This window comes from Salvia splendens, unplaced genomic scaffold (assembly GCF_004379255.2).
Source record: "Salvia splendens isolate huo1 unplaced genomic scaffold, SspV2 ctg116, whole genome shotgun sequence".
Taxonomy (NCBI): Eukaryota; Viridiplantae; Streptophyta; class Magnoliopsida; order Lamiales; family Lamiaceae; genus Salvia; species Salvia splendens.
Genome location: NW_024598711.1, coordinates 16,486 through 36,231, shown reverse-complemented (window position 1 = coordinate 36,231; position 19,746 = coordinate 16,486). Strand labels below are relative to the sequence as shown.

General features: G+C 38.5%; 2 protein-coding genes, 1 long non-coding RNA gene and 1 pseudogene across 5 annotated transcripts; 1 reads left to right on the top strand and 3 right to left on the bottom strand.

Moving 5' to 3' along the window:
• Positions 1-14: 14 nt before the first annotated feature.
• Positions 15-5,539, bottom strand: LOC121788837 (annotated as a pseudogene).
• A 466-nt stretch (positions 5,540-6,005) lies between these two features.
• On the bottom strand, positions 6,006-11,183 carry LOC121788838. The gene is made up of 2 exons (XR_006047940.1): positions 10,746-11,183; positions 6,006-8,242 (listed from the first exon to the last, which is right to left on the bottom strand). It is a non-coding gene; the product is annotated as an uncharacterized LOC121788838 (long non-coding RNA).
• A 252-nt stretch (positions 11,184-11,435) lies between these two features.
• LOC121788835 (probable xyloglucan endotransglucosylase/hydrolase protein 26) lies at positions 11,436-12,815 on the bottom strand. 3 transcript variants are annotated; one of them, XM_042187434.1, is made up of 4 exons: positions 12,460-12,815; positions 12,313-12,398; positions 12,016-12,227; positions 11,436-11,934 (listed from the first exon to the last, which is right to left on the bottom strand). In XM_042187434.1, exons 1-4 carry the CDS (start codon positions 12,635-12,637, stop codon positions 11,535-11,537), a joined length of 876 nt encoding a protein of 291 aa, XP_042043368.1. In that variant the 5' UTR covers positions 12,638-12,815; the 3' UTR covers positions 11,436-11,534. The 3 variants fall into 3 exon arrangements, with proteins under 3 accessions (XP_042043368.1, XP_042043371.1, XP_042043369.1); XM_042187437.1 differs by having other exon boundaries at positions 12,016-12,209; XM_042187435.1 differs by having other exon boundaries at positions 12,016-12,209; positions 12,298-12,398; positions 12,460-12,813.
• Positions 12,816-16,115: 3,300 nt separating this feature from the next.
• On the top strand, positions 16,116-18,057 carry LOC121788836 (ammonium transporter 2 member 5-like). The gene is made up of 3 exons (XM_042187438.1): positions 16,116-16,730; positions 16,790-17,075; positions 17,519-18,057. Exons 1-3 carry the CDS (start codon positions 16,116-16,118, stop codon positions 18,055-18,057), a joined length of 1,440 nt encoding a protein of 479 aa, XP_042043372.1.
• The last annotated feature ends 1,689 nt before the right edge of the window (positions 18,058-19,746 follow it).

Below are 19,746 nucleotides of genomic sequence, written 5' to 3'. Positions count from 1 at the left end.
TTAATATATCTACTACATACATACCTCTACAAACATAAACAATCTAATGCCACACCCTCAAGTAGTTTAGGAATGGTTTGTCTGAGACAGGAACAAGCTTCATCACCCAACCAATTGGCCAACTCACAGCTGCAATAGCTACACAAAAACCCCATTGCCCCAAATTCAAACTAACTGTATCAGCAAATTTCTTGAGAAATTCCACCATCACAAACTGCAGCACAATTGTCACTCCAATGATCCCTACAAACAGCTTATTCCTGTGAATCCCTTTAAACACATTCTGCTTCTCCAAACTCCTAGCATTGAACTCATTGAAGATCTGGCAAAGCACAAATGTGTTGAATATGAGAGTGTTCTTCACCCCCTCGTTCACCTCGAAAATCTGCTTCCCTCTAAACTGCAAGATTAAGAGAATGGCTATTTGATACAGTGCCTGTGGCAACAGGTTTCTCCACATGATGTTAGTGATTAGTGGCTCGGTCCGCCCCACTGGGGGCGGTGCATGAGTTCTTTCGTTGGGCGCTCTGTGGCCAGTGCCAGAGCGCCCAACGTGTCCATGATGAGGTTCACCCACAGCAGCTGCACAGCGGTCAGGGGCACGTCCCCTGCTGAAACAGCTGCGATGAAGTTGATGACTAGCGCTGCAACGTTCACCGTGAGCTGGAACTGGATGAACTTCTGGATGTGTTGTATACGCACCGCCCCCACAGCAAGACTGTTGCAACTGAGGAGAAGTTGTCGTCCAAAATCACAATGTCTGAGCTCTCCTTTGCCACCTCCGTCCCTTGGATCCCCATTGAAAGCCCTACATCGGCTTCTTTCAATGCAGGCGCGTCGTTTGTTCCATCTCCCGTCACTGCCACCACTTCCCCTGCTTGTTTCAAGCATCTCACCATCAGAAGCTTGTCTAATGGGGAGGATCTTGCCATTACTTTAATGTTCTTGATCTTATGCCTTCTCTCTTCGTCTGTGTAGTTTCTGAACTCAGCCCCCTCCACCACTTCCCCGTGGTGGTTCGCATCTAGTATCCCACATTCCGTTGCTATGGCCTTGGCCGTGAATATGTTGTCCCCGGTTATCATCTTGATGTCGACTCCTGCGAATCTGCATGACTCAATGGCCTTCTTTGCACCACTTCTGCAGGGATCCTTCATCCCAACTATGCCAAGTAGTGTTAGATTTTCCTCACTTAGATTATTTTGAGAGGTAGTGATTTCATTTGATGTGAATTCATATTCTATTTCCTTGCAAGCAAATGCAATGCATCTGAGGCTGCTTGCTGCCATTCCCTGTATGATACTCTCGAATTCGGTCATTTTGTCCTTGGTCATGGCGTTGACTTCGCCCGTGTGCTGGTAGTAGCTCGAGCACATTGCTAGCACCATCTCTGCAGCTCCTTTCCAATGCACGTAGCTGCGGTTTTGGACGTTGCTCCTGAGTGAAACCCCGCTTCGTTTCTTGTCCGAGTTGAAGGTCTCGACGTGGAGCACTGTGTAGCTCTGCTTCAGCTTCTCAACATCCATTCCCAAATCTTCAACAGCCCAAGTGAGGATAGCCTTCTCAGTTGGACTGCCAGAATACTCAACAGCATTTCCTGATTTAGGCCTATATATGCTTCCTACATTTGATTTTTATTACTTAACATTAGCCCAACTTATTATTACTATAACAAAAAATTCATTAGTATATATACATACCTGTGGTGTTGAAAGCTACTCCTTGGTAGAAGAGCTCGCGGAGATTGTGGGCGATGGAGTCTTGTCGAATCTCCTTGCCTCCGAGGCAGAACTTGGTGACCTTCATCTGATTGAGTGTCAAAGTCCCAGTTTTGTCTGTGCATATCACAGTTGCTGATCCCATCGTCTCACAAGCAGAGAGCTTCCTCACCATTGCCTGATCTGCCATCATCCGTTTCATCGAGTAGGCAAGCGTGAGCGTCACTGCCAAAGGCAGCCCCTCGGGTATGGCCACAACAACAATAGTCACTGCAGCCGAGACAATCCTCAAAACTGAGTTGAACACGTCGTTCAAGTCCCTGTCGACTCCATTGAACTCCTTGAATCCATTCTCATCCTCCGTGTTGCCTGTGAAGTAACGGACGAGCATGACTATGAGCACGAAGAAGGCCACAGCAAGGCCGACCTTCCCAATGGTGGACGTCAGCCTGTTGAGGCGCTCCTGGAGGGGCGTCTGCTCGTTGGAATCGCGAGTTATGGAGCTCATCATCTCGCCCCACGCAGTGTCCATACCTACGGAAACCACCACCATTTTGCCATATCCATCAGCCACCTTGGATCCGGACAACAAAAAAGGGTGGCGTGTTGAGTCCACCTCCACGTGGTCGCTCTCCCCAGTCATGCTGGACTCGTCCACCTGGAACGAGTGGCCATCCAAGAATAGGCCATCCACGGGGACCTGATCACCGGTGTTCAGGAACACAACATCACCAACCACAGCATCAAATATGGAAACATGCTGCCTCCTCCCCTGCCTCACCACACCAATCTTGATGTTGTTACTGATCTTGGACAGCTTGTCAAACTGCCTCTCCTGGCGGAAGTTGCTGGCCGCGGAGACAGCCACAACGAGGAATACAGCCACGAAGATGCTCCCCCCCTCGTACCACCCCTCCTTACCCCCATGCTCACGGATGCCAAACGCCAGCGACAGAGCCGCGCATGCCAGCAAGATGAGAATGGTGGTATCCCTAAAAGCCTCCACCACAAAATAAATCAGCCCCTTCGGCTTCGCCCTCACATACGTGTTGGCGCCAAAGGCCACACGACGCCTCCTCAAATCCTCCTCTCTCCATCGATGCCATTCTCTACGTTGGTCGACAGAAGCTTGGCCACGGATGCAATGCCGCCAAAGCCATCCAAATTCTTGGCCTTGACCATTTCTGCAAGCCTTTTTTGATCCATCACTGCTGCAGCATCATCGAGAAAGCTCTCGATTTCAAGGACAGCGTGACGAGGAGGAGAGCTTCTGAGCTTGGCCTTGCTCGAAACAACGCGTTTGGCCATGGACAACGACACGTATATGACAATGCAAGCAACCCTCCATTTCCTCTGAGATTTTGTGATAGGGGAAGTGCTGATAGCCAACAAAACTGACTGGATTCCGCCATAGTAAACCTTGGTTGTATATTTGAGTTTGCTTGCCATTCTGTTTAGTAATGGAGGGAGAGCAGTCAACAGAAAGAATTAGACTTCATTCATTCATAGTTTGTTAGTCTACTTTTATAGAAGCCATTTACTACAAATCACGAAATTTCCAAGAAACTTCAATTTAAAACTGCTTTATCATTCTTCAGCCTACAAGGAACTAAAATATGTGTGAATGAATGATCTCTCTTATATACTGTTAATGGAAGTAAGTTTAAAATGATTTTCTGAAAAACTTAAGGATGAAGTAATCATTCAACAGAGTATGTATGTAATGAAGAAGAAGAAGAAGGTTGATATAGTTAGTTTATTGCATGAGAAGCTAGTTAAAGTTTTAGATTCAAAATAGTACTCCATTTGTCAACATTTGTTTGCGCTGTTCAATTAGGATTTGTAGTTTGAATATTCCAAAACTTCATCTTCTTACTCAACATCGTGCATTAAAAAGTTTGTTCTTACACTACACTACATATCCAATTACAATTCTCTTTATTGAATTTTGAAGAGAGTTTCCTATGTTTGAATCTGTTACTTTAAGAAACCCGCCGAAAATGCATTCAATCAAATTGCTAAAATAATTTTATGCACCACACTAAGTTATCTATTTATATACTAGTATTAAATTGCTAAATTAATTTTATGAATTAAAATATCAAAATTTGTAGTGCATAGTTGAACTTTGATTCATCATCTCCTTTTCTGAATTACGGTAAGCAATGTTTAAAATAACTTGAAATTAAATAGCATAACTAGAACAGTGTTCAAACGAAGGAAAACTAACTAGCTGTCGGTGATTTTAGATTTTGCTGACTCTATTAATCAAGTAGTTAAATACTCCATAATACAATGTGTAATTTGTGACATAATCCAAGTACCACGGCATGGATTAAAGGAGTATTCACTGACATCATCATTTTTGTAAATTGACACTAAGAAAATAGTAAAAAGAAAGGAACAATTTACAAAGTTATGATCTCCATATATATTTTCAGTTGTTGTATTGAGATAATAAACTATTAATTTATGGACAACACTACCATAGACTAGAGTACAAAAATTATTATTATAATCTTGATATCTACTTAATGTGTTGCTAAAAGAAGAATTATTCTCCATGGAAATAAAATTCATAATAACAATTGCCATCATTGCCTTGTCAAACAATTAAATTGTTTAAATATTACTAAATCTTAATTATATAGGAGTATATCATTTTTTTTGCAATAATGAATGATTAAACAAACAAATTTCATTTTCTAATACAGATACCGCAATTACGTGCACACAATGGGATAGTATATGTTTAGAAATTAGACATATCCATCACGACTACTGACTTAGTAATTGTTTTCTTTGATCAAGCATATTTAGTGAAAGATGTGTTACACATCATCAATCGATAATTGGATATATTACTATTACTACTAACAAAAATGCTAGTCTATATCATGGAAATGTAACAAATCGGATTTGAAGTGGGCTTGCGTAGAGAATCAATCAAATTTGGAATTTATAATTACTTTAGAATATGAGGAAAAAATAAATCTTCCAATAAAACTAGTAGGTTAGTTTAACTTGATACTATCAAATAGATCAAATTCACTCGTCACTATAATAAAGCAAACTATGTTTCCGTCAAAAAAGTAGATAAATAAATCACTAGCAACTTTTTTTGTTAAGAAATTAATCATTATAATTCTATTTATTTTTGTGTTAATATATTATTTATGCCGTCATATGAGAATACCATAAATAAATTAACTAAAAGTTAATGGAAGTCATACAAATATTTAGATGTATTCTGTATAAATCCAATCAAATAGCGTCATTGCCGACTTATAGGAATATTAATTCACACTATAGAAAATTAGATAGAATTGACATGGAAACAACTAACCAAAATTTCGACATAGTAGTACTAAATAATTATCAACTCACATAAAAAAATTTACACTAATATATGCTAAAGCTACGCACACCGAACTAATTGCTGCACGAATTGAGCTGGTTTTCTGCCGCGTTAAACATCTTAAGTAATTTCATATACTTGAAAATCATTTCTTCATTTCCCATTAAATATCTTATTTTATCATTTCAGTATAACTTCTTCCGTCCGCAATTAAATAACTTTTTCTACACGTATTCTTTTAAATTTCTTAAAATCCATGCAAATCTCAAACAAGACATGTAATTGCAGAAAAAGTGAGTATATAATTCAAGTAGTATTAGATTTAAACATTTCTACACGAATTCAATGAATATGAATTAATTTTTTGTAAACCACCCTATATTACTAAGATATAATAAGAGGGTGACACTTGACACTCACATAATCCCGTAGTTAAAGGCGCTAAACATCCGTTGAGAACGCACTTACGATTGATTCCACCAATGGTATTTCAATTAAGAAATAACCCGCGTCTAAATCAACATATATGCGGTGAAATTTTTTTGAAAATGACTCTTATGATAAGATTATGTACTCCCTCAGTCCCAAGGAAATGATATTTGAGATGACACGAGAATTAATGCATAATTGGTAAAGTAAGAGTGGTGAAAAGAAGGATAGTTAAAACAGTGTTAGTGGATAGTGAGACCAGCATTATTGTTAGTGTTTGATGATGAACCCTAGTGATAATGAGTTGGGAAGAATTTTTTATAAATGAAATGATATTTATTTATGAGACGAACGAAAAAAGGAAAGTATTATTACTTTTATGAGACGGAAGGAGTATCATCTAATAAAAATGACTAGAAAATAAATTAGTCATATTCCTAACTTCTTGTTTCACTAATATGAAACGAAGCCAACTAAAATAGCAAAAGAGGAGGCCGGAATTTGAAATACTTGCTTACCTATATTAACGTAAACAATAGCTTTGAGGGAAATTGGAAGGAAATTTCCTCCAGCATTAAACAAGACGATGCAATCAAATCAAAAGTCCAAATTTGAAACATCCCAGTAATTTCCCTATATATTCTTTTCATGAATATGTCTATGTAAGTGGCCAACTTCCACAAAAGACTTGTACCGAATCATGTGCTAAGTCAAGATCCATGCAGCAATATAGTGCCATGGATTAGGTCACCTTTTCCAGCAACCCTCTTCTCAATTCTCTTTAACTACATCAAATCACTATGAAGAATAAGTAAAGCAAAAAGTCGAAACAAATGCTAAGACTCCATACAGACTTTACTCCATCATTTCCCACCAAAGTCATTAACAAAGCCTAATTAACATCTACACCTTTCTCCAATTCCTTTACTTTTGAAGTTAATGGGAGCGGTTAAAATTCAACAACTATTTTCCACATCGCTTCACTTTCTCATTCTCGCATTATACAAAGAAAAACGTAAAAATGCATGCAATGATATATACCAAGAAAGGTTCAGCTAGTGTGCAACACAAGCAAGGGCATCAAGGAGAGAAACAAAAACCAAAATCTACACATTCTATCTTCCACAAGTCAATAGAATAACTTATTAAGTGGAGTATCAAATTAATGGATATACATCAAGCACCAACATCCTTCCAAATGGATTATGAGTCAGTAACCAACTGGATGCAACCAAATTTCCAAACATCTTACAAATAGACTGTCAGTAACCAGACAGGTGCTACCCAATTTTCAAATGTCTCTTGGAAAAAAAACCAAGGAAATTAATCAGCAATATGCATGTATATGCTCAAACACTATTTTCAAACTCAAACATTAATACTTACACTTGACACCTATATGCAGCCATCCATTTTACCTTCTCAACTATCATAATCGTGAACATTGTTCTTAAGATTAGGCTAATGTTTCAATCATCATAATCGTCACCAAACTTCTTTAAAACCATCTATTAGTTTATTGTGATAAGCTACTAGTATTACTTTATTAATGTGCCAACTATTTTTGTCCAAACTCTCTACAACTTACATTCAGTATAAAGAAACAAATAAGACTTCACCTTCCATGTTCCCCAGTAATCCATATTCTTCAATGAAATGCATGAGATGGTTCTCGTCCTATCCAAGTTGTATTCTAATTAAAGCTCAAGCAATCAATACAAAACATGTATAGGTTATAGATTATAATGAGAGCATCTACAAATTTTCAGTAACAATACTACTCACTGTGTCAAGCACCAATCTGCTGCAATACCATTTTGTTAAAATAGTGTGCCCATACCACAGAGACTCAAACTGCATCAGAAAGTTTCTTCATTAAAGCCAAACACTGGATTAAATTATGCACGATGGCAATACTTTTAGAAATTGTCTAGATAAACGGGCAAATATATCCAGAGTAATATTAACAAAAGTTAGATAATTTACTTGCTAGAAAACCATGGATAAGGTCATAGTCATAAATATCCCGCTCTTATTGTAATGAACTCTATTGTTTGTTAGACATCCCAATGAAGGTCCAATATTGTTCATCTAGCTTTCAAAATTACTAAAACAAGCCAAATCCTAATTAAAGCGGATATAAGATGAACAACTATCTTTATTAGGTTTGATGGTTGAACCACCAAGGAGCAAGGATAACTAGTTTTACCAACCCATCAGCAACATCGTATCTTATATGTCACAACAATTACTAGAAAACAACAAAATATAGGTAACATTTCAAAATAAAAAGTAACCATCATGTTGAAGAAATGATAAACAATACTCCACATAATTAGGTTTTCTGATGCAAGGAAAAAAAGTCAAAATGATAAATACTTGTTTTAAACCGTAAGCTAAACTGAAGCTGACATACTGATAGCTCCACAAGTGTTTTCTATAAACTATAATGCATTTTAACTTGACTTGTGTGGAGATGAATTAAGATGCACCTAAATACAAGCCTATAGAGTGCCTGATCTGCAAGGCTTGAACTCCACTTAAAACATTAATTTTGTCAACACCAATAGTTCTGATAAATGTGTGAGACTTGCATGAAAATGAATCAACAGAAATCTCAGCTACACAAATAATGTTATTCTTTCACTATAATGTGACTTTGTGTTGAAGGTTATGTACTGGCCACTTCATGTATCTCCTAAATCCCAATAAACCTTCCATATGTCACTCTAAAGCCCTGCACATTGGTAGCATACAATGATTCTACAGTAAAGATATGGAATATATAACAATTATAGGACCATGCATATTGACAAGCCTAATTTGAAACTGGTACATAGGTATTAGGTAATTTAGCTCAAAATTTGGATATAGTGCAACCAGGTCTAAAACCTTAGTGAAAAATAAGAGATATTCTAGTTACACTGCCGGGAGAAAACCAAGGTTATCAGCAAGCTAGATGGAGAAGGATACAAGCAACCTACTCAATAGTATAAGGATACAAGCAACCTACTCAATAGTATAAGGAAATAATATTGGAAAACTAAGTTCGTTTTGATGTACAGACAGCACTAAACAACAATTATTCCAGAGAAAATGCTTATGTATTGTGTGATCGTTTTGGGCATTATGTAACAAAGTAAACAATAAAAAACCAAGCTATGACACAAGGACTAGAAAAGTATCATTGACTATATATCAGCATTATACATGAAATAGCGAAAATGAAAAGATTACTTAGATCCATGAAAAAGTAAGTGGTGAGATAGGGATTAGTGACCAATAAACCGTGCATTAACAAAAAAACCTGCAATCTCAACTACCAACTAACACTTGGAGTATATGGACATAAATTTCAGAAATTAGATGACAGATAGAGACATTGATGAGAAAGATGATTCTTCTCTCTTTCAAGATTTCAATCAATAGATTAAGAAAAAATACATGTAACTAGATGAAAAAGACATAGGTGAATAACTTTTTGCAATTTCAGATTTGCATCACTATGAACTTGGATGACATTACAGTAACTATCGGAAATTATATTTTACCTAAACAATTCAGAAATCTAATTACAAGTTCATGACATCAGACGCAAGAATCTTGAAGAAGATAGACTTGTACTATAAGAGCTCTAAATAACAGGAGATTCCTGTTCTCTTTATATCATCGATATGCATCTTCATAGATCTGGAAAAATTATGCAAAGAAACGACGTCTGATTCCAGAGAAACTTTTAAATTGAACCATCAAACTTAGCAACTAGTACCACGTAGCTAAGACTGTAACCCATTACAGGCATCTACCTGTTCGCCCCCAAAGAAAGTAGTTGCAAGTTTTAGTTTGAAAACAAACATCAACACTTTTGAAACTGCAATAAGCTGTTAAAAAAAGGATGGTAAATTGGTAATGGTGGGTGTCAGCCCATAACGTGGACTCAAATTGTAGACTACGAGAGCCATCAACTAATAATTGTAATAATCATTAGATAGCAATGAGGTCTCCTCCTCTCCTTCGAGCATATTAAATAGAACAGGTTACATGGGTGCATGTACAGATGCAATTGATATTATTCAAACTACAATAAAGGTTCCTTTAAGCTCATTACAGGCAGCAGTTTACATGAATGCAAAAGCATGTTCATGCAACAATCTACGAACTTATAATAAGTATTCCTCAAACATGGTAAGTTGTATGTATTTATATCTGGGTCCATTTAGACTTTCATGACCCATGATACCATTGTGAATCATAACACAGGTGAAAATGAATGGTTTTGATATATTCACATACCCATCTTACATTGCAAAGAAAATACACAACCATTCAAAGGGTAGAAGAGCATGAGTTTTTTGGCCTAATCTGGAAGATTTATGTCTGTTCAACTATGACTGAATGGTTTCCATGAACTTAGAGTTTTGTTACTCCACATTTTTAACAAGATAACTGGCTTCAACTAACCTTGGGGCAGTTCTTGATGATTCATTTTTACATATCCCACATGACAACAAATGATAGGTTCAAGAGGCTACCTGGATTTTGCTCTTTAGCATAATCTAGTCTCTATTGTGTTAATACGAGGTCATTTGGCAATTTAAGCTGAAGAAGGAGATCTAGAAGAGGGTAGCTTCAAGTAAGATGAAAGCTAACAGTATTGATAAAACAGTGAACACTTACTATACCAAATTGTGTTTTGTAATATGTTAGAACTGTTTCCACATTTACCAGCCTCTTTCTTCTACGTTTTCTAGAACAATTGGCTTTTGTAGTCCAGCCAGCTTGATATCCAACAGACAAATAACCATGTCCTTTGTTTCTAGAGTCATCATTCATCAACTAATTTCCAATTTATAATGTTGGGAGGTTAAAAATATTCAATTCTTAAGTAAGCCAAAAATCTCAAATTTCGTGGAATGTATCTTCGACTTCTTACACGTGCAGAGTCTAGCTATTTTTTTTAAGGCAGAGACAGTTAACCATAACATGAAGTACATTAGTAAACGCCCAGTCCATACAAACACCTTATTCCTAGTCATAATAACGGCTATAAGAGCATAGTAGTAAATGCAGTACAATACAGCAACATATCAGACGCAGATTGCCAATAACAAACCACATTAAACAAATCAAACTCTAGCAGTTCCTAAAACATCAAGCAAATACATAGTACATGAGAAGTGCACCTGCAAAATCAAAGTTTTTAGAAACATGTAAGACTTAAAAGAGGGAATGAAACTCACATTTTGAGTTGCACTTGCACAAACCCTGACGCTCCAGAAAATCTCAACTCTTGCAGAGCATCAGAGCCACAAAAACTGACTTTATCAAATGCTCCTCATAATTGGAACCAATAAATCCTTAGTAACCTCGCCTAAATTCATGCCCCAAAATCCAACCCCATAACTATTTTCATCCGCAAAACAAACCGTCGAAATCAACCTAGGAACATGATTCCAATCCATGACGCTTGGCATTCCTAAACGCCGGCTGACAGTTGTGGTTCGCAGGGGAGAGGAGGGGTCTTGTAGTAAACCGGCTTTGATTGGTCCGGGGCGGGCGGTGAAAGGGGATTAGGGTTGCGCCGCCGGATCTACAGTTATGGTGATGCATATGCTAGGCTGTCTGCAGTTACCAACTGCCGCAAGATTTTTTTGGTTTGTAGAATCTACTGTACACGGATTAGGATTAGGATTAGGATTAGGATTAGGATTAGTAGGATTAGGATTAGTAGGATTAGGAGCAATTTGTAATCTGTGTATATAATACGTATCATTATTGTTTGCATTACCCAACTCAAAAGAATGGAGTATTCTAATCTCTATATAGTAGAGTACGTATTGTTATTGAAAGAGAATGTATGGTTCAGTTAAGTTAATATTTATAACTTCTTTTTTCATAAGCATTACTATTCTATCACTAGGTTAATTCACGCTAAGAAACGATGATATTTCCTAAAAAGAATAAATTAAATAAAAGAGATAATACAGGGGAGGGGATTTGAATATGTAATTTACATGCATCCCGTGCAATTAATATTGTCGTTGGAAACATTCACCGGGTAATAATCCCATGTATTTTTCATAATCTTGGCAGTAATCATACACCAAAGATTTGTTTCTAATCAACTCCATTTGGTTCTGGTCATCAAGCCCGAGTTCGGAGGTTGTACATGCTGCCGCAGCAGCTGCCGTACAATTAGCGACGCTCGTGATTCCTTGGAATTTGCATGCACGTGCCCTAAATTTACGCAACTTGGCGACGAAGGGCGCTTTGCTCCAATTGATCCTATCCAGGCCCCCCCTCGTGGCCCAGCTATCCGCGTTCCAAATGCTGGAGTACGCCCTCATCGGCTTATCTAGGTCCGGGTAAGGGATTCCATCGTGTAGATAGTTTCTGTAGACTCTAATCGGGGTATTATCCACGAACCACCTGATTGAATCATCCATTTCGACATTATACATATAATTGAATTATAGATACAGTAGAGGGGCAGAAAAAGTGTAAACTTACACGACATGCGAGGGAGTCCAACGGATAGTGTAGTTATGGTAGTCTTTGGTGGGGTCGAACCACGGGTAAAACTGCACTTCTCTTCCAGCAGCTCCTTGTGTGTAAATGTTGGTATGTATAATGTAGGGTTCCCCTGTTACATTTCCTAGAAACTCAAAGTCAATTTCGTTGTGCTTCGCCCCTACAGAAGACAACTGCACAGCCAAATACTCCTGTATCTTCAAATTGAATTACTATAAAAAAATTAATAAAAGAAAAAACTGAATTAGCATAGACAGTTACATAGAAGGAAGTTACAGTGCCGGCAGAGTCACCAGGAACAAGCTTGATTTGCATTTCAAGCGTACCAAACAAAAATTGATCCTTGGATTGGATTCCAGAACCTACAATCAAATATATATGCTTAATTTCTCACCTAATTAATCAAATTAACTCGATGCTCACCGGAGACGGGGTCGAGGAGGAGAGTAACATCATCGACACCGGATGGCTGCAGAAAGCCAGAACGCTGAGTGCCCCAGCTCAAATGCATGCTCTTCATCATGCTTCTTCCTTCAATCACATTTGAATTCAATGCACTAAATATAATCGCCATTGCTATCACAAACCCCAAATCTCCCATTTTTCCAAACTCTTTCTCTCCTCTCCTCTGCACCCCCTAATCTTCAAATTAATACAATCAACTTCTCAGTTTCGGATATTTAAAATACTATAATTAATTGTTATATTTAGCACAATTAATGCACCAGATACCGCCTCAACGCCTATGTTGTATGATGATATATCAATCACACTTCTTTATAAAAAATAAAAATATTATGAACATGCAGGGTGGTGGTCACCCACCAAATTAAAATTACAGACGTTATCGGTTGGTTGTACTTGTACCCATTTTATTAATATAGATAGATGGCTGGTGATAATATTGAATAGCATTATTAAATTTGGTTTCTCCCATCTCAATAATTTTTTTTTTCAAACTGAGTACCATTATTAATGGGTTTCTCCTATCCCAATAATTCTTTCTTTTCTTGCAAACTATAATATCTAACAACAGATTCATTAATTATAAAATTTACAGAATGTAGTTGACCTTGCTTCAACGGAACACATCAAACACTATTAAATACGCCATAGGAATTATTTTTTGCGTGAACTATTTGTTTTCTATTAAATAAATCAATACATTTATTTTTTTAACTGATAGATAATCGGAATAAATTTTTATAGTACAAATTAATACTATCTTTTTTTACTTACCTTAACATTTTTTCAATGACAGAATTTTTATAATAATATTTATTTTGTAATCATATTTTTTATACAAGTTTCAATGATAAATTTAATATTTATTTTATAATCATATCATTGCAAGGCCGACGTGCGTCAGACTAATGCGACGGCATTTGTCGCCAGCTATTTCGACTTGAGTGAACGTGCATACACATTATTTAATCTCATAATATCAATTTTCATTTATAATTACTCCACTAGTCATAATTTGAAATTTTGTATTTATAAATAGTACTCCCTCCGTCCCGCACTACTCACACTTATTTTCTTTTTGGGCGTCCCAAGTTACTTGCACTCTTTCCATTTTTAGTAAAAATTTTCACCTACAGCCATCATTTTTGACTTTCCCATACACTCATTCCTTAATCTCCGTGCCGAAAAGGAAAGAGGCGAGTAGCCCGGGACGGAGGGAGTACTTAATTTCAAAGAACTTTATTGTACAACCTACCAATATAATACTAATATAATGATTGTGTAGGTAGCTAGGTATATGATTCAAATATATCATGGCAACAAATAATAATGTTACTCTTAATCATAGTACCTTATTTTTAGGCGTAAACATACTCCCTCATTTTTTTTGGCAAGTTGGACAAGTTAATAATTATTTAATCCCTATTTTGCACGAATTACATAAGACTAATGGTCAAGTTAGCTAACGTGAATAACACAATCTTAATTTATTTCAATTTGTAATGTTTATAAGATTTATAATAAGTTATGAGTTTTCACTTTTTTGGTAAATTTTGTTTGCCATACATCTATAAATGATTTTGTTCTACTGAACTAACAATAGTTTTACCATAAAGAAATTTGGATAAAGATATTGTTGTAATCTTGAGGATTTAAAATCGTGTTAAAATTATAAATTCATTTAATGCGGTGACTTTATAATTATAAGTAAGATTATTAGCGTCTAATATTAAGCAACTTTATGAAAATATTTAATTATTTTATAAACTTAAAAGTTGGTATATAATATCATGAACTTGCATCCGGTGCCAATTAAGAATTCGGCTTAAATTAAAGAATGTGGACGATTGTGTGACATTGAAATGATAAGGTAGATGATTGCATTAATGACATGTAGTTCACGATGTGGGCTTTAATTTGAGCCCCAATCGGTAAAAAATCGAAGTCATAAATTATAGCGAATTATAAAGTTTCGTGTATTTTTATATTCTAGCGAATTAAAGTTGAGTGGTAGCTCTGAAATTATACAAATTTTAATGATCAATATCATTCATAACCCCAAAAATGGCCGACGCGCATAATCTCTTCTAAATTCCAATCGACCACCATAGTGTAAAAAATGACCCATTTTTATTGCAAATTATCAAAATATGATACTAACAATCAACAGATATGCAATTGATACAAGTTTTCTCAAACAAGAAACTTGGAACAAAAATAAATGAGTAAATGTTTATGATCAATTTGAGACATTTATTTTATTTGTTACTTGATGCAGACCTTGACCGGGCTAGCTGTTCATGGGCCTGAACCGCGCTAGATTGGGTTGGGTTGGGTTGGGCTGAGTTTCCTTTTATGATTTCGACCTAGCCCAAAGCCCACTTAGTAACTGGACTGGACTGTGGACTGAGTTGGGTTGTGAAGATTTTTTTTCTTAATTTTCAATTATATTTAAAATTTTATTGAATATTACTACATCCGTCCCACAATAGGAGTCACTCTTATTGTGGGCACACGTTTTAAGAAATATAAAGAATAGTGAGTTAGAAAAGTTAGTGGAATATGTGACCCACTTTTCTATATTGGTTTTATAATAAAATGTGAGTGAAGTGAGTTAGCGGAATGTGATACTTATTTACTATTTATGGTAAAAAAGAAGTGTGACTTCTATTGTGGGACGGATATAGTATAAATTAAACATAGTTATAACTAGAATATTAAACTGTTAATAAGTTTCATATTTTAAATTATAGTTCGTATATATTGTTTTCGGATGATTTTAAAATTGTATTATTAATTATTATTTACTTAAATAAATATGTACATTCAAATTTATCTTATTAAAATTTCTTTTTAAACAGGTAAAGAGAAATTTTACAGTATAATATAAACTAAAATAAGCATTTGAGATATGTTAAAATTAAGTGGAAACTAGAGGAGAATTAATTATAATTACTTATGATTTGTAGTTGTTGTTTTTATTTGGGCTTGGACTGGGGTGGTCTTAAGCCGGGGTTGGGCCTCAAGCCTATCCAAGTCTGGTTCGTTTAACTAGTGAATGGTCCTGTTCCGATCCATACCTTATATGAGCCATTGAAAACTAAACTAAAAAAGATTCCCTTGAAATAATAAGTGTAAAAAATGACTCAATAGAACTTCTAATATTGTGGGAAGCTAATTCATCATGTAAATTAAGTTTGTAACCAATTTCATGCATATCATTATTTGTTATAGCTAATATTCTAGAATTTTAATACAGGTAAACTTGATTAGATGAACAACAATGTGACAAATCAAACAGCATTAGAATCCATCACAACAAGCTAGCAAACATGATTTACTAGTACTAATATTAACATGACAACAAAAAAAGAAGAAAAATATCCATCATCGGAATAATCAATCTACACACACAAGGAAGGAATACAACCTGTAACATTTTGAATTTCATTTGTACCAATTAATCGTATTCATCGCCCACGTAACTCTCATTAATTCAAATGAATCCAAAAAAATGCTTCCAATGTTATAATTAATCTAACCAACATACACATATAAATAAATGCACCTTAGCCTAGTATTATTGTACACAACATCAGTAGAGAAAGAGAAATATGGCAACGAGCACCCCGGACTACTCGTTCCTCCCGCCGAACCTGATCCCGGACGCCGCAAACCCGGCATGGATGAACAAAGGCGACAACGCATGGCAGCTGACCGCGGCCACGATGGTGGGGCTGCAGAGCATTCCGGGGCTGGTGATCCTGTACGGCAGCATCGTGAAGAAGAAGTGGGCGGTGAACTCGGCCTTCATGGCGCTTTACGCCTTCGCGGCGGTGCTGATCTGCTGGGTGGGCTGGGGCTACCAGATGTCATTCGGGAACAAGTTCGCGCCGTTCCTCAACAAGATCGACGACGCGCTCGACCAGCACGTGCTCCTCAAGCAGTCGTTTGGTGGATACAAGTTCTCTACCGCTACCATGCTCTACTTTCAGTTCGTCTTTGCCGCCATTACCCTCATCCTCATCGCTGGCGCCCTCCTCGGGCGGATGAGCTTCTACGCCTGGATGGCCTTCGTCCCTCTCTGGCTCACCTTCTCCTACACCATCGGCGCTGCCAGCATCTGGAGCCCCAACGGCTGGCTAGCCAAGAAGGGCCTCATTGATTACTCCGGCGGCTACGTCATCCACCTCTCCTCTGGCGTCGCCGGCTTCACCGCCGCCTACTGGGTAGGGAGGAGTAGTATTATGTTTTTTTTTTGAATTAGCTTCTGATTGTGTGGTTGTAGGTGGGGCCGAGGGAGACTAAAGATAGGGAGAGGTTCCCCCCGAACAACATCCTGCTGATGTTGGCTGGGGCGGGGCTGCTGTGGATGGGGTGGACCGGGTTCAACGGTGGTGATCCTTATATGGCCAGTATAGACGCCTCGCTTGCCGTGCTCAACACCCACGTCTGCGCCGCCACTAGCTTGCTCACTTGGTTGCTCTTGGATATCATATTCTTCGAGAAGCCATCCGTCATCGGGGCCACGCAAGGGATGATCACCGGATTGGTTTGCATCACTCCTGCTGCAGGTACACGATCGATAAAAATTCACGAGGTTCCATTTTAAAACCAATTGATGAACCAATTGATGATAAGTGAAAAATTTCAAAGTGATTTTTTCATATGCTAATTAGAATAAATTGCCAGAAAAATCATTAAACTTAATTTACTTAATTTCTTGTTCGTCTCACTACTTTAAAAATCATGAAATATGGATTTCATCCACGTCAACAAAATCTAATAATCTTTTTCAATTTTTTCAATCAACAATGTCGTTTTCTTTATAAATAAATTACATCGCTAATCTCATCGACAAATACGTCAACCTATGATTTCCAACCATCGTATCAGATAACTTAATTTTATTAAAAAAATTTAAACTGGGATAATTGTATATATATTCAACTTTATAATTTTTCTGATTGATTTAAAAGATGCGAATCAAAACTTGACCAAACTTTATAATGGGCAGGGGTTGTGCAAGGATGGGCAGCCATCATAATGGGCATCCTCTCCGGCTCGATCCCGTGGTTCACGATGATGGTCCTCCACAAGAAAGTATGGCTTCTCCGCCAAGTCGACGACACAATGGCCGTATTCCACACACACGCAGTGGCCGGAACCCTAGGCGGCCTCCTCACCGGGTTCTTCGCCAACCCAAGGCTTTGCCACCTCTTCTACCTCGTCGACAACTACGAGCACTACATAGGCTTGGCCTACGGCATCCACAATGGAAGAGCTGGCGCCGGCTTCAAGCAAATGGGCATCCAGATCCTCGGAGTCGTCTACATCCTCGTCCTCAACGTCGTTGTCACCAGCATCATATGCAACCTCATCAAGCTCGTCATCCCGCTCAGGATGTCGGACGAGCAGCTGCGTTTGGGCGATGAGGCCGTGCATGGGGAGGAGGCGTACGCGCTCTGGGGCGATGGCGAGAAGTTCGAGCGCTCCGTGCACAACTCTGTTTATGGAGGGGATCAGGAGCTTGGAGCTGTGCAACACAAAGTATGACAACTGGTGCTACTTTTTTCTATTAATAAGCTTGGAATTTAAACATGGTTGCTGGAAACTTGATCTATATACATATGTAGGGGTGAATAATCTTTGGTATGTCTCGAATGTAAGTTGTCGTGTTGGTTCCAGCAAAATTTGATGGCCTTTTGTACCTGATATTGAAGAAACATTTTGATATTATTAGAGCATCAGCAGTGGTGCGGAGCTCCCGGCGGAATTCCCAAAAACACCTCCTGCCATGTCATACGGACTTCCCACTGCACAGTGGCGGAATTCCCCGCAGAATTCCCGACGGACTTCCCACAATAAAAAAAATTCACAAATTCACATATTAAACAATTTTCGGAATTAAACAATTAACGGAATTAAAATTTCGACACAAATAGGGAAAAAAATTCCATTAAAAAAAGAAAAGAACATTTCACCAAATTAAAAAATATATATTTCCATAATTTAAAACTACATCAACGACGACCCCTCCGCTGCCATACTTCTTCAATAATATCGTTCTGGAGTCAAACATGTGCTTATTTTTGGCGCATGTCGGCAAATGCAGTGACTCGATCGACTTCGTCATGGGGTATCCCCATGCGTACATTGCTAGTGGCCACGCTGTGGCTTGGACCCGCAGCATCAACATCATCATTGGCCCAATCAGTTAGTGCTGGACCTTCATCTTCGACAATCATGTTGTGCATGATAATATATGCGTACATGATGTCTGCGATGCCTCCTGGCGACCCGCAAAATACATTTTCTTTTCATCTGCTGGGCACCTGATCGTATTCACAAAGACATAGGGTATATCTCATCCGCCAAATAATATCCCATGTTGTGCTGGTTGCCGTTGGCGATGAAGTTGATGGCCGGACCGACGCCCATGCACTGGTCGTTGAAAAGGGGCGACGACTGGATGACGTTGATGTCGTTGTTCAACCCGGCTACTCCAAAATAGGCGTGCCAAATCCACAACCGGTAGTCAGCTACCGCCTCAAGGATCATCGTGGGATTCTTGGCCTTGAAACCAGTAGTGTACATCCCTTTCCAGGCAGCGGGGCAGTTCTTCCATTCTCAGTGCATACAATCTATGCTGCCTAACATCCCCGAAAAACCGTGTTGATTCCCGTGCATATCCAGCAAAGCCTGACAATCTTCGGGGGTAGGCTTCCGAAGATACCTATCCCCGAATATCTCCCTAACGCCCTGACAAAAATACTTCAGGCACTCTCGGGCAGTCATCTCGCCGATGTGGAGGTACTCGTCGAACATATCGGTCGCGCCTCCGTATGCCAGCTGCCTGATTGCGGCAGTACACTTCTGAATCGGCGTGTGGCCGGGTTTACCAGCCGCATCCTCCCGCACCCTGAATTACCCGCATCGACGCTCCAAAGCACCCACGATACGCAGAAAGAGCGGACGATGCATCCTAAACCGTCACCGGAATAGGTTCTCCCCAAACCGTGGCTCCGGTGCAAAGTAATCCGCTTACAACCTATGGTGGGCAGCGAGGTGGTCTCAAGGTACTATAGTGCGACGATGGATGGGTCGAGGCACCGTCGGCGCCGAGGCTGCTTTTTCCTCCTTCTCCGCGGCCTCCCGCACACGTGCGTGAATCGGTCGCATCATGTGTTCATAATGCCCATCACCACCACTACCACTACCACTACCACTACCGCTACCGCTAAC